The sequence below is a fragment of the Dermochelys coriacea genome, chromosome 8 (genome assembly GCF_009764565.3).
Source record: "Dermochelys coriacea isolate rDerCor1 chromosome 8, rDerCor1.pri.v4, whole genome shotgun sequence".
Lineage (NCBI taxonomy): Eukaryota > Metazoa > Chordata > Testudines > Dermochelyidae > Dermochelys > Dermochelys coriacea.
In genome coordinates, this window is record NC_050075.1 from 83,777,284 (window position 1) to 83,792,551 (window position 15,268).

Here is a 15,268-nt window from a genome sequence, read left to right on the forward strand (position 1 = left end):
AAGGGTTTTTCATCTGGCCAAGAGGGATTTTAAAGGTGTTATATTTACTTCCCTTTATATTTATGACACAGGGGTAAAAATTTTAGGGCTCCTTTACATTGCCAGAGTGGTATAAAGGACAGTATGGCCTTATAAATGCTTATGGTGTTTTAGTGATTAAAACTGGTCTAAATTTTTGGACTGAAAAAATGTGCTCCATTAACTGCTTGCTACTGACCTTTTTGGAGATGGTCAGTAGCCAGTATAAATTGTGAGCTTGATTCCCCAGCCCTCACTCTTCAGTTGTCTACGATGTAACACCGAGCATATGGCTGCATATATTTGTTGACTAATAACTAGAAATAAAGGGTCAAACCTAGCTACATTACTATTAGCCAAGGGGGACTGGGGATTTCCTCCAATGCTCCCCACTCCCATTCTCCATCCATTGTATTGTAGTTAAAATAAATTACTGAAATAACAAACCATTTTCAATTATACCATAAAAGAGATTATATTGTATTATAATATATATGCATAATTTTTTGGTGCAGAATTCCCCCAGGAGTAGTGAGTGCAGCACCAGTGAAGACACAGTAAGTCAGTATGGGCTTTACAATGTGGCTTCTCACACCAAAAGTAGGCAATCCTGGGTGCCAGTCACCTCAGTGAAATATTCACTGAAGATGTACCCCAAGAGTTGGGATCTTTTTAAAGCATTATTAAAATTTTACTGGCTACCTAAGGAATTGACACTGAAACTTTCAAGTAAACATTTTTAAATATCAGTAACTGTCAGATACCATAGCTACTTTCCAAATTATTTACCTGACAGCTTTAAAAACAAAGAAACAAAAAAACCATGAGGAACAGCAAAGACCTCAATGGACTAACGTTTTTTGGATCGGTATCCCTCCTCTTTCCACAATTTAAGAAACATAATTTATTCCTTTGAAACACATGTGCTTACACTTTGTATTTGGCTATCAGAGTGATATTTTACTTCTACTTTTTTGTCTTGATATAGGCCACATTCATTTGAAATTTTAACATTAAGTTTTACGGAAAACCTGACATTATAAATGCACAATAAAGCACAATTCTGCATTGGCAGAGAAATAAACTAGGTGATTAAATATAATAGCCTTAGACTGAGACTCAATCTCTAACGTCTATGAATTTCTTCTGTGAATCTCTCTATATAATGTGATAAACAGTAAAGTTCAGATACCAATAAGAAACACTAAATACACAAGAACTGGAATTAAAAATATTAACAAAACTTTGAAAATCTGAAGTGGCAAACAGTTCAGGAAAGAAAAAAATTTTAAATGGAAAATAAGGTGCTAGATCATAAGTAGGGGATTTATGCTGTTTTAGTGGTAGAGAGCAGAAAACAGAAACCCAGCACTTTGGGGCTCCCACAGAGGGTGGGCATAGTGGTTTTACAGCATGCCCCTCCCTCAGAATAAGGGCATGGCTGGAACATCTCAGCTGTCTGGCAATCCTCAACTGTAGATTGCTTGGAGATATAATTAGCCAGGTGTAATTTAAAGAAACCCTGAGGTTTCAAATTACACTTCAGGCAAGGCCAGCCTTTAGCCAATCACAGGGTAAGACAGCCGGAAAGGGTCTAGAGCCATCTCTGCCCCCTCAGCCCAACCCTCACAATGTATCATGGCCAGAGTTGTAGATCTAGTCCAAGATTGAAAACACAAGTTTATATAAACACTAGGGCTATCAATTAGCTGCAGTTAACTCATGCGATTAAAAAAATTAACCACCATTAATTGCAGTTTTAATTGCGCTGTTAAACAGAATACCAATAAAATTTATTAAATATTTTGGATGTTTTTCTACATTTTCAGATACATTGATTTCAATTACAGCACAGAACACAAGAGTGTACATTATTTTTATTACAAATATTTGCAATGTAAAAATGATAAACAAAAGAAATAGCATTTTTCAGTTCACCTCATACAAGTACAGTAGTGCACTCTGTCATGAAAGCGCAATTTACAAATGTAGATTTTTGTTGTTGTTACCTAATTGCACTCAAAAACAAAACAATGCAACACTTTAGAGCCTACAAGTCCACTCAGTCCTACTTCTTATTCAGCCAATTGCTCAGACAATCAAGTTTTTTTACATTTGTAGGAGACAATGCTGCCCGCTTCTTGTTTTCAGTGTCACCTGAAAGTGAGAACAAGTGTTCACATGGCACTGCTGCAGCCAGCGTTGCAAGATATTTACGTGTCAGATACACTAAAGATTCATATGCCCCTTACTGCTTCAACCACCATACCAGAGGACATGCGTCCATGCTGATGATGGGTTCTGCTCAATAATGATCCAAAGCAGTGCAGATCAATGCATATTCATTTTCATCATCTGAGTCAGATGCCACCAGCAGAAGGTTGATTTTCATTTTTGGTGGTTCAAGTTTCCACATCAGAGTATTGCTATTTTCAGACTTCTGAAAGCATGCTCCACACCTCGTCCCGATCAGATTTTGGACAGCACTTCAGATTCTTAAACCTTGGGTCGAGTACTGTAGCTAGCTTTAGAAATCTCACATTGGTACCTTCTTTGCGTTTTGTCAAATCTGCTGTGAAAAACGTGTTCTTAAAATGAACGTGTGCTGGGTCATCATCCAAGACTACTATCACATGAAATATATGACAGAATGTGGGTAAAACCATGGAGCGGGAGACATACAATTCTCCCTCAAGGAGTTCAGTCACAAATTTAATTAAATTATTTTTTTAATGAGCATCGTCAGCATGAAAGCATGTTCTCTGGAATAGTGACCAAAGCATGAAGGGGCATACAAATGTTTACCATATCTGACACGTAAATACCTTGCAATGCTGGCTACAAAAGTGCCATGCAAACATCTGTTCTCACTTTCAGGTGACATTATATATAAGAAGCGGGCAGCTTTCTCTCCCGTAAATATAAACAAACTTGTTTGTCTGAGCGATTGGCTGAACAAGTAGGAGGACTGAGTGGACTTGTAGGCTCTAAAGTGTTACATCGTTTTGTTTTTGAATGAAGTTTTTTTTTTTTGTACATAATTCTACATTTGTAAGTTCAACTTTCATGATAAAAAGATTGCATTATAGTACTTGTATTAGGTGAATTGAAAAATACTCTTATTTGTACAGTGCAAATATTTATAAAAAAATATAAAGTGAGCACTGTACACTTTGTATTTTGTTGTAATTGAAATATATTTGAAAATGTGTAAAACATCCAAAATATTTATATAAATAGTATTCTATTATTAACAGCACGATTAATAATGATACATTTTTTTATTCGCTTGACAGCCCTAAAAAAAATACTGTTGTCAGAACTAATCTGAAGAGAGAAGTATTAAAAACCCAGCAGCACTGCAAAACAAGATTACACTGAGCAAATATCAACAGAATATTTAAGAATACACACATGTATTTAAATAAAAAGGCTAGTTGCAATTATTTATAATAATGAATTACATAAGATCCAGGTTTTTTAAACATTTTAATTAGATATTGTGGGATTTCTTTTTCACACAATTATGCATGCATATATGATGGAACAATTGAACAGACATAAAGGAGAGCTTTAGGACGCAAAATTAATCCTAGAGTTGGACACAATATTTATAGAGTGCATTAGCTTGGTGACAACATTGCAGCAACACAGGGTGAGACCAGTGGACTCAGTGAGTTGAAATCTGAGGTGGTTTTACAGGAGAAAGAATGAGCATTTCAGCAGTGACTATTCTCATTTTTTGTAGTAAAACAAGAAAAATAATCTTACTTTGGGTATTAAGTATGCAAAGTTATACACCATAAAAATGTTTATAGTTGTATTTCAATACATAATATATTTAATGAAGCCATTGGTTTTATACATTGAAATTAAATATGAATCAGTGTCTTTACTTTTTAGTTTTACTTTACTGTAGACGGTCCTGACTGTAGACCAGTGGTTCTCAAACTTTTAATTTATAAGGGGGCGGGCAGTACAAAAGCACTTTTTTATATATTTAACACCATTATAAATTCTGGAGGCAAAGCGGGATTTGGGGTGGAGGCTAACATCTCGTGAACCCCCATGTAATAACCGTGTGATCCCCTGAGGGGTCCCGACCCCCAGTTTGAGAACCCCTACTGTAGACCAAGTTTTGATTTCCTGTCAGTGTGGCTGTGTGGATTAAATGGAGAACGAGATCTGGATCCAATTTTATATTGTATTTATTTATTTTACAGACTAGTAGCATTCCACCTTTTTCTACATGGTAGGGCAACAGGACATGGACTTTTCTTCAGCCATAATGCCCTACAAGGGAATTCTGGGCCAAAAAAAAAAAAAAAAAGAATTCTGTGCATAATATTTTAAAATTCTGCAAATTTCTGCATATTTTATTTGCCAAAACAACACTATACAATTATGCCAGTTTCAATTATTTTGATAATTTACTTCAAAATATCTGTTAGCAACTACCTCTGCAACAATACAGACAACAAAAAGATTCCCCCTAGGAGTAGAGAGTTAAAGAAATCCATACGACAACCCCGTTTCTCTGCCTCGTTCTCCCCAGAATCTAGCTGCGGGGCCAGACACCTACACCCTCTTCCCCCAGAGCCCAGCCATGCCCCCAGCCCAGACACCCATACCCCTTCCCCTCCTGACCCAGACACCTGCACCCTCTTCTCCCAGATCCCAGCTGCGGGCCCCCTTCAGACACCTGCACACCCCCACCCAGGACCCAGCCGCAGGGTCAGACACCCACACCTTCTCCCCCCACCCTGAGAGCCCAGCAGTGGGGCCCCCATTGCCCAGACACCTGCACCCTCTTTCCCAAGAGCCCAGCCTCCCCGCCCCCGACACCTGCACCCCCTCCACCACAGAGTCCAGCTGCAAGGTCAGACACCTGCACCCTCTCCCTGCCAGAGCCCAACCATGGCCCCGCCCCCAGCCCAGACATGTGCACCTTCTCCCCGCCAGAGCCCAGCCGTGGGGGTCCCCGACTCAGACACCCACACCCTCTTCAGCCGCAGGGCACCCCCTCCCCTACAGAGTTCAGCCATGCCCTACCCCAGCCCAGCCCAGACACCTGCACTCCCTCCTGACCAGAGCTCAGCTGCGAGGCCCCCCGGCCCAGACACCCACACCTTCTGCCCCCACCCAGAGCCCAGCTGTGGGGCCCCCCGGCTCAAACACCTGCGCCCACTCCCTCCCAGAACCCAGCTCCAGGGCATCCCACAGTCCCGACACCCATACCCCCTACCCAACAGAGCCATTAGCTAAGATTTTGGGGGATTTTTCAGTTATAAGAAGGTACTGAAGATAGAAAACAGGCTGGATGTAAACCAAGAAGCTCTCAACTACAGATCACCCCTGTGTATGTATTACCCACAGTACAACCTCAGAATTATGAACACTAGGTTACAAACTGCCCAGTTAACCATACACCTCATTTGGAATCGGAAGTACGCAATCATATCAGATAGCAGCAGCAGAAAAAACAAAAAAGATACTGTACAGTAAGTACTAACTGTAGTAAGTACAGTACGTAAGTTACTAAAAAAAATTTAAAAAAAGGAAAAGCAGCATTTTTCTTCTGCATAGTAAAGTTTCAAAGCTATATGAAGCCAATGTTCAGTTGTAAATTTTTGAAAGAACAACCATAATACTTTATTCAGAGTTATGAACAACCTCAATTTCTGAGGTGTTTGTAACTCTGAAGTTCTACTGTACTATAAACGAATCTGATAGTTAATAGCACTAACCACATTAATCTTTATATTTAGTGTGACAATTCATTAACACAAGTTCATTAAAAAAAAAATCCATACTCTAGGAAAACATTTTGAAATGAACCACATAATACTACTCAAGGATTAATCATGTTTGAACATAAAGAGTGTGATATTTGACTTATCAGTAGAGACCTGTTGCAATTAAGGCACATACTAATGCAGAGAGAGCAGCCTCTGCTACTACCAAATATTATGCAAAGAATAACTGATTTAAAACAAACATTATAAAAATTAACCAAGAAATATTTTCAGATCCGTCTCTAAAAAAAGACCACCACAAATGAGACTATCGAAATATATTAATTACCTGGATGACAGAATAATACCAGGAAAGTGGAAAATCAAATACCCGTAAAGCTGCTGTCCTCAAAGAAAAGTGTGTCTCACTAACAGCTTCTTCCGACATGGCTCTTTCTCTCCCATTACCTCATTAAGTAAAACTACCTCGAAAACGTTTTAGTAACACATGGTATCGCACAATCTGCCAAATGAAAATTACATGTTAAATTATATATCACAAGCATATACATAGTTTTCTTCTGAAAGCTTCCAACAACCTTACATTATAGGATACATATTTATTTTGGACAACGTTTATATGAAGGGGTGAAACTAGTGTTCTCAGTAGCAATTACCAAGAATAGGGTGAAAAACTGAGATAAAATTAGGCCCAAATACTTTTAACTGCTCTGTGGAGAAAGATCCCCATATTCAATCTTGGGGATTTCTTTTATTATGGATAACCCCATACCAAATTTACTTCTGCAAGTCATGATCTCTATTTTTTAGAAAACAAAATCTGCTGCTAAAAGAATTTGGAAATCTTAAAATTGAATAATCAGTGACCATAGAGTTAAAGCACTTGAAGTAGCTTCTCTCCCCTTTAAGGTATGAATCTCCTACAATCACACAACAGGGAATAATGTGGCTGCTCAAAGTTGCTGCAGTTTAATTTCTTAAAGGGAATTTCGCTACTTAATTTCAATCAAGCCAGATACAAAGTAAAAAGCAGAAGGGCCACACAGACAGGCTGCAGGGTCAGATGTAGAGACAGGCCATTTGGTACCTGTCAAGTAGTTCATCATATGGCAAGGGTGACCCTTTGAGCAGCATAAGACAATCTTCAGAAGTTTGAGAGCAAGGATACAACCGCCGGGGCTCGGGGTTTTAGCCCCGCTTCTACTGAAGCCCGGAGCCTCGGCAGATGTGCCCGGCAGGGCTGAAGCCCCAAATCCCCTCTCCACGCTGGGCAGAAGCCAGAGATGATGCATGGGGGAAGGGCATAGGTGGGTCACATGACCTCCCAGATTTTTCCCAGGGTTTGCTGGACCCACTCAGTCACATGGTGCTGCCAGGCCTCCTCCCTGCAGGGCACCTGCTGGAGCTGGGGAGTTGTAGCCATGGGGAAAGGCAGCAGCAAACAGCTGGGAACAGCAGGGGGAAAGCCACTGCCTCTCTCTGTACAGCTAAAATAGAGAGGCCTCCCCGTGCAGCTCCCACTGTCCGCCATCCTCTCTCCACAGGCAGCTAACACTTGGGAGCTGCTGGGAGGGGGCATTGAGGATAAAAGAGGAAGCAAGAGAGGTGGGACCTGACTCAAGCGGGGGGGTGGAGGGAAGAGGAGTTGAACCTTTACATTGTGCCCCCCCCGCCAGCACCAGTTATTTCTGGCAGAAGCCCCCCTTTCCTCACTACAGGGCAGAAGCCCTGAGCTCCCCCCACCCACATTCTGAGAGGCAGAGAATGGGGGTGATATAGGAGGGAATCCACGAGCCACACTTTAATGGTAAAAAAGCTACGTGTAGCCCACGAGCTGCAGTTTGGCCACCCCTATCATAGAGTGAAAGGCAGAGAAATGTCTCCCCATCCTAAACTATCCACCTAGCCTGCACTCGGTCTCCGTGATGTTCCGGGGGAAGGACCATCCTTTCCCCTCTCTGCCGGTCCCACCTCCGAGGCGCTGTGACCAGAGCACCCTCGGGCTAGCGCTAGGTAACCTCCGCAGCCTGCCGCTGCGGCCGGGAGACAAACCCGCCCCGGGGGGCGGGGGGGGGCCGAGAGCTGCCTCAGTGTTCCGGGCCGGGTGCTCACAGGGCCCCTCGCTTAGCACCCGTCGTGCCACCGGGACACTCACCGCGCGGTGTACGCGCTGCACTGGTTCAGGCCCCCCGAGGACGGGGGGGGAGCCGCCCTTACCCGGTCAGGAGCAGGAGCAGGACCCGCGCCGAGAAATGGCCGCAGCCAGCTAAGGGGCGAACACACAGCACCCCGCCCATGCGCAGACAGAGGCTCGCTCCCTCTCCCCCCGGCGGCGCCCCACCCAGGCTGCGCTGCAGGGCTCCGGCCGATGGCCCAAGTTACCTGCCGGCGGTAAGAACAGCAGCCAGTGCCCTGCCCCGCAGCGCCCTCACCGCAGCGCCCGCTGCTAGGAGACAGACAGGAGATCTACTTCCGGGGTCAAAAAAAAAAAAGAAACACGGACTGGAGGGAGTCGCCATCTATACCACGTGGGTAATACATTGTGAGAGTCGGCCACCGCCATCTTTGTGAGGGGCGAAGCCGTCCGAATGTGTGCGAGAGAGAGACAACCAAGCGCCGCCATCTTTGTGCGGGGCGAAGCCGTCCGAATGTGTGCGAGAGACAACCAAGCGCCGCCATCTTTGTGAGGGGCGAAGCCGTCCGAATGTGTGCGAGAGAGAGACAACCAAGCGCCGCCATCTTTGTGCGGGGCGAAGCCGTCCGAATGTGTGCGAGAGAGAGACAACCAAGCGCCGCCATCTTTGTGCGGGGCGAAGCCGTCCGAATGTGTGCGAGAGAGAGAGAGACAACCAAGCGCCGCCATCTTTGTGAGGGGCGAAGCCGTCCGAATGTGTGCGAGAGAGAGAGACAACCAAGCGCCGCCATCTTTGTGCGGGGCGAAGCCGTTCCGAATGTGTGCGAGAGAGAGACAACCAAGCGCCGCCATCTTTGTGAGGGGCGAAGCCGTCCGAATGTGTGCGAGAGAGAGACAACCAAGCGCCGCCATCTTTGTGAGGGGCGAAGCCGTCCGAATGTGTGCGAGAGAGAGACAACCAAGCGCCGCCATCTTTGTGAGGGGCGCAGGTCATCGTCCGGGGCGGACCTGCTGCTACAGTAGGCAGGCGAAGCGGAAGGAACCGCCGCTGCGGGCAGCGAGGGACAAGCGAATAGCGGGGTCCGTGTGAGCTGGGCACCGCGAACCAGGTAAGGCCGCCGCGCAGCGAGTCCTCGGCCCGGACGCCCCTTCCTTCCCCCTGCGGCAACCTCCGCACGTCGCCTGCCGCCTCGTCCGGGCGGCGGATCCTCCCTGCGGAGACCTCTCCCTGGGAGCTCCTTCCCCTCGCGCCTGGGCTCTGACACTCCCGCCTCCTCCAATCCCCCCGCGCTGCCTCGGGCCCGGCACGGTCCCCCTTCGGACCCGCCCTCCCCGTGCGAGGCCGCCTCCTTGCGCCGCCGGTGTCCCGGCCCCTCCTAGGCAGCGGCCATGTAGAGCCTGTTCTCGGTCACTGCCACTCCCCGAGCCGGCCGTGCTGGGGGCTGCGTATTCTTTAACTAACGAGAGGCGCTGCGGGAGCCGGCAGGAGGGAGCGTGGTAGAGAGGCCGGCAGCAGGTGCGGGGCTGGTCGCCGCTGTGCGGGTTTGCGCTATGTAATGGGCCTGCCCCCCGGCCGGTGTCTGGAGGGGTCTGCTCGGCGCTGCTGCCCGCTCAGAGCCGCACGCGTTGCTGCAGCATCAGCCACGGGGCCGCCTGAGCGAAGAGGGGTCTGCTGAGTGTGGGTGCTCTGCTGGTAACAGCTGGCGGGGACGGCTGTGAACATCAAGGCTCCCTCAGCGGAGTTTCCCTCATTCAATAAAGCTGTCATTTAACAAGCGGGTACGATGTTAATACTTTCGTCGCCCTGAGATTCGGGGTGTGAGGTACATAGACATGTGGCAGTATTTGCCGGGGATTTACATTTATTTTACGGTGGTGATAGCTAAGCAGCATGGAGACAAACTTCAGAAAGATCTAATCAAATGAAGGGAGAGGACAGCATGATTACCCATAAAATGAAACCTACACACATTTCTCTTGTTCCTATAATGCTTGTAAATGTAAGCAGTGTTGCGCAATAGGTAAAATGTGCCAAACAAATACTGCAATATAATGTATATTGTGAAAATCAATCTAAACTTCTACATGAGCATGGGCTCCGAGCTAGCAAAATCCTCATAGAATTAGGGTGTACGGTTCCCTATGCTGTGTTTAGTGGAATTTTTATTTAAAAAAAAAAAAAAGTAAATGAGTTATTTGGATATATCAAAATAGGATGGAAAATTAAACACAAATAACCTTATACCTAAAGAGCATACTCTCATTTTGAGTGTGGTTTTATTTTGAGTTTCCTTTTATTGAGAGAGCATAGGAATTACAAGAACAAAGAGTAGCGAAAATGGTTTGCCTGTAAAAATACTACTTGCCTAGGGTGAGTTTTGCATCTCGGAGCAGGGACAATCCTGTATTTTCTTCTGTTCTTCTCAGTGTTATTTCTGAACATGCTATTGGCAGTTGACAACAATATGGCAGTGTTTCATAATAAGTGTGGAAAAGCAGATTTTGTGTCTGGGCTGATAAAGCGTTGTCGATGTTCTAAGGATAGAATAGATGTATTGATGGGGTTTACATAAAATGAAGTGGTGGGAGATTACTCCTGGGAAGAAGAATGTAAAGCATCTTTAGTCAATTAAAGGATAAAGTGACAATAGAGTGATGTTCCTTTTGTGACATCTCTTAATGTAGGAACAAAGATGCTCAAAACTCGAAATAAAAGTGAAAAGCTATTCTTTGTGTAATTTATAGTCAACATGAAGAAATTACTGCTGTAAGAGATCAAGACATACTGTAACAGGATTTTTGAAAGGACTGGATAGTTTTGTGAGCATTTATCATATATATACACATATACAAACACACAGAGAGCTATTTGATAGAAAAAGTCTACAAATTAATTAATTGAATACATAAAGAAATCTGAAGCTTATTTGGACATGTACTTTGCAATACTATGAATTGAATGCAGTGTTTTGGGTTTTTTTAATGTACAAGTGGTAGCATAACCGTTGCTGAAAGATCCGTAACTTTGAATTTCTTGACTTTTGTGTATTTAAATCTTCAGGTATAATGTTGCACGAACAGCACTGTAGCCATATTTCTTTTATTGAAAAAAAGGAAATAAATGCACTTGAATGTTATTGACGTTAACACAGGTGCAAATGAGGACCCTGATCCTAAAACTTGATCTGCGCAGGCAAACCCTTATGTCATCATGGAACCAGTTGCAGAATTAGAGCCAAATTTGATCCACATTTATTTCTGCCCAAAGTTCAAAGCGATCGTCTTTGGGTGTTTTTTAAATCATTTCAACTCTTATTAGTGTCAACTTTATTTTTAGTTACTTATATAACCTAATTAAATTTCCATGACTGGCATGTAATACCATATAAGGCAATCACCATCTTTATTGATTAATTTTTCTGAATGTTGTATTTTTAATAAACAGTCTTAACATAAACTGCATTATTTTTCTATTTGTGCCAAGATTAAGACTTTGTTTCCTCATGATTTTATTTCTGTATGTTTAATCATGATGAACATGAATTCTTTCAGAATCCTACAAACTTATTTGGATCTGTTCATTGTATATAGTATATATTGATTAGCAATCAGGAAAAAATTCTATGAAATCACCTGGTAAAATAGCTGTATATTTTAAGGACTTAAGCATAATGAAGGAAGTGATGTGTGTATTTATTTATACATTCCAGTACCTATAGAATTTCTATAGTTGAGGTAGATGAATTGCTTACGTTAAATACTTTATATGATTTTGCTTTAATATATTGTGACGCAATCTAAATTTAAGTGGAAATGGGGTATAAGCTTCAGGGTCTGTGCATGAGCCTGTCGGATCCTTTTGGTGCGATCTGAATTGTCTATCTCAATGTTTGAGGGGTTAGGGACCCTCTTCAGTTATAGGACTTTTATGGATGAGGTAGTTCTTCAGTGTTAAGCATTATGCAAGTCTATGGTGCTGTGGAATTATAAGTAGTAAATGGAGAAAGAGGCTGCCTAACATGAAGATTTAAGATGCCATTCACATTGCTCTAATTGTCAATCTGCTCAGCAGAACACTTATGAAAGCGTATTATATAACATATTTTGATTTTTAAGATGAGCCTAACAGTGTCAATACCTTACTTTTGTAGGACCACAATTTTGCATGGTGCTATACGTAGTCACTTACTTATTTAGCACATTTTCATTTATCGTGTAACAGGTCTATATCTTGAAAAGCAAAGGCATGATTGGTTCAGTGACCATATGGTACAATATACAAGAACATAAGAATATCCATACTGGGTCAGTGCTGCAGTCCATCTAACCCAGTATCCTATCTTCTGAAAGGATATATTCCTGACCAGTGCCAGGTGCTTCAGAGGGAATGAACAGGACAGGGTAATTATGAGTGATCAATCCTTTGTCATCCAGTCCCAGCTTCTGGCAGTTGGAGGTTTAGGGACATTGTAGCATGTGATTGTTCCCCTGACAGTCTTGGCTAATAGCCATAGAGACCAGTACTTGATAGAATAAACATCCTGATAGAAGCTTTTGGGAAAATAACCGAGGGAAGTAGGAGCACATTAACTGGAAGTGTTTTTCTAAGTGAACAGTAGCCACTGGAGAGGCACTATGGTCTAGTGGGTAGGGCTGTGAACTAGGTATGAGGAGACTTGTGTTCTGTTCCCAACTCTGCTACTGTCTTATTGTGTGACTTTTGGGCAAGTTCATAGAATCACAGAACTGGAAGGGACCTCGAGACATCATCTAGTCCAGTACCCTGCACTTGTGGAAGGACTAATTATCTAAACCATTCCTGACAAGTGTGTGCCTAACCTGCTCTTAAAAATCTCCAATGATAGATTCCGCAACCTCCCTACACAATTTATTCCAGAGTTTAACCATCCTTTTTTTCCCTAATGTCCAACCTAAACCTCCCTTGCTGCAATTTAAGCCCATTGCTGCTTGTCCTATCCTCAGAGGTCAAAAAGAACAATTTTTCTTTCTCCTCCTTGTAACAACCTTTACATACTTGAAAACTGTTATGTCTCCTCAGTCTTCTCTTTTCTAGACTAAACGAACCCAATTTTTTCAATCTTCCCTCATAGGTCATGTTTTCTAGACCTTTAATCATTTTTGTTGCTCTTCTCTGGACGCTCTCCAATTTGTCCACATCCTTTCTGAAATGTGGTGCCCAGAATTGGACATAATACTCCAGCTGAGGCCTAATCAGTGCGGAGTAGAGTGGAAGAATTACTTCTCGTGTCTTACTTACAACACTGCTGCTAAAACATCCCAGAATGATGTTTGCTTTTTTTGCAACGATGTTACATTGTTGACTCATATTTAGCTTGTGATCCACTATGACCCCAAGATACTTTCCACAGTACTTCTTCCTGTGCAGTCATTTCCCATTTTGAATGTGTGCAACTGATTGTTCCTTCCTACGTGGAGTACTGTGCATTTGTCCTTATTGAATTTCATCCTATTTACTTCAGACCATTTCTTCAGTTTGTCCAGATCATTTTAAATTTTAAGCCTATCCTCCAAAGCACTTGCAACCCCTCCCAGCTTTGTATTGTCCGCAAACTTTATAAGTATACTCTCTACGCCATTATCAAAATAATTGATGAAGATACTGAACAGAACTGGACCCAGAACTGATCCCTGCGGGACCCCCACTCATTATGCCCTTCCAGCATGACTGTTAACACTGATAACTACTCTCTCGGAACGGTTTTCCGTCCAGTTTTGCTCCCACCTTATAGTAGCTCCATCTAGGTTGCATTTCCCTAGTTTGTTTATGAGAAGATCATATGAGACAGTATTGAAAGCCTTACTAAAGTCGAGATATACCACGTCTACTGCTTCCCCCTGTGCACAAGTCTTGTTACCCTGTCAAAAAAAAGCTATCAGGTTGGTTTGACATGATTTGTTTTTGACAAATCCATGTTGACTGTTACTTATCACCTTATTATCTTCTAGATGTTTGCAAATTGATTATTTAATTTTTTACTCCGTTATCTTTCCAGCTACAGAAGTTAAGCTGACTTGTATGCAATTCCCCTGGTTGTCCTTATATCCCTTTTTATAGATGGGCACTATATTGCCCTTTTCTAGTTCTCTGGAATGTCTCCCATCTTCCATGACTTCTCGAAGATAATCGCTAATGGTCAGAGATCTTCTCAGTCGGCTCCTTGAGTATTCTAGAATGCATTTCATCAGGCCCTGGTGACTTGAAGACATCTAACTTGTCCAAATAATTTTTAACTTTTTCTTTCCCTATTTTAGCCTTTTTTGATCCTACCTTTTTTGATTCACTATGTTAGACATCGAATCACCACCAACCTTCTTGGTGAAAACTGAAACAAAGAATTCATTAAGCACCTGTGCCATTTTCACATTTTCTGTTGTTTTTCCCTCCTCATTGAGTTGTTTCAGTCCTCTGTGCCTTTGTTTCCCCTTTTATTCTTTGCTCCTATTTTTGGGGGGCTTGGACTTGTTGTGACACTGCACCCCATATTCTTCATGGTGATATTATGTTATGATTATGGCATAATTCTGATGTATATTATGCAAGATGGGTCGTGTAGGATGCCATTGGTAAAGTTGTGATTTGTTGAATATGCTTATCCTACTTGTATGCATGTATCATTTTTGTGTTTGAAATTATGAATATTTACTGTCTGTGTTTCAAATGTAGTTACCCCTGTATAAATGTAGTTATAGAGAGATTAAAAGTAGATGATTCATTAACAATCAAGGCATCTAAAAAACCTGTGTTGGATATGTACAGTACAGATCTTTAAGTCAGTTTCTTGTGCTCTCAACCTGTGGAGCACATTGATACTAGATGTAGAAGTTATTCATGGTAATTTTCTATTTCTAGAAGTTCCTATCAACAAGGAAATGTTTCTTGTGGCTTGTACAGATATTTTAAAATGTGAAACATTTTCTAACTGCCTTGTATGGTAGAAACTTATTCTTCAGAACTCTATCTCTCTTACGTACATTATTCCTTTTACTGTCTCATTCATGATGCTGAATACGTAAATGTAATTTTGTCTATGCTGCAGAAAAAGGAGGCTGTATTACCACAGGTTTTCATTTAATATTGTACAATTAAACTGTGGCTCTTGTTTTTAATGTTGCGAGCCATTTTATTTTCATTGTACATAAAGATACATCACACTTGGGTGATGCCCATTACGCAAGATGCTTTCAGTCTAGATAGCGGATGGGGAAGGGCCTATTCTGGACAATGGGCCATTAGGAAAAACAATGGGAGAAGCTTATCCCGCACCTGAGAACGATACAGACAGCCTGTAAGTAAGGCTGCTATGACTCTACAAGGACA

The 15,268-nt window shown here is 42.6% G+C and overlaps 2 protein-coding genes across 18 annotated transcripts in view; one reads left to right on the forward strand and one right to left on the reverse strand.

The window, feature by feature from the left end:
• MIGA1 (mitoguardin 1) overlaps positions 1-8,459 on the reverse strand; it is a 55,906-nt gene extending 47,447 nt beyond the window's left edge. For 3 of the 17 annotated variants that reach the window (XM_038412061.2, XM_038412060.2, XM_038412050.2), the window contains exons 1-2: positions 8,157-8,304; positions 6,103-6,276 (exon numbers count right to left, since the gene is read on the reverse strand). In XM_038412061.2, coding sequence (XP_038267989.1) covers positions 6,103-6,201 — 99 coding nt within the window. In that variant the 5' untranslated portion in view covers positions 6,202-6,276; positions 8,157-8,304. Of the gene's footprint in view, positions 1-6,102; positions 6,278-7,137; positions 7,324-7,681; positions 7,756-7,929 lie in introns of those variants that run through there. The other 14 variants (XM_043490480.1, XM_038412057.2, XM_043490474.1 and 11 more) reach the window with 13 other exon arrangements.
• Positions 8,460-8,810: 351 nt separating this feature from the next.
• The window catches only part of USP33 (ubiquitin specific peptidase 33), an 83,657-nt gene continuing 77,199 nt past the window's right edge, over positions 8,811-15,268 (forward strand). Inside the window, 1 exon segment of the mRNA XM_038412049.2 lies at positions 8,811-9,017. The gene's annotated coding sequence lies outside the window, so the exon portion shown is untranslated.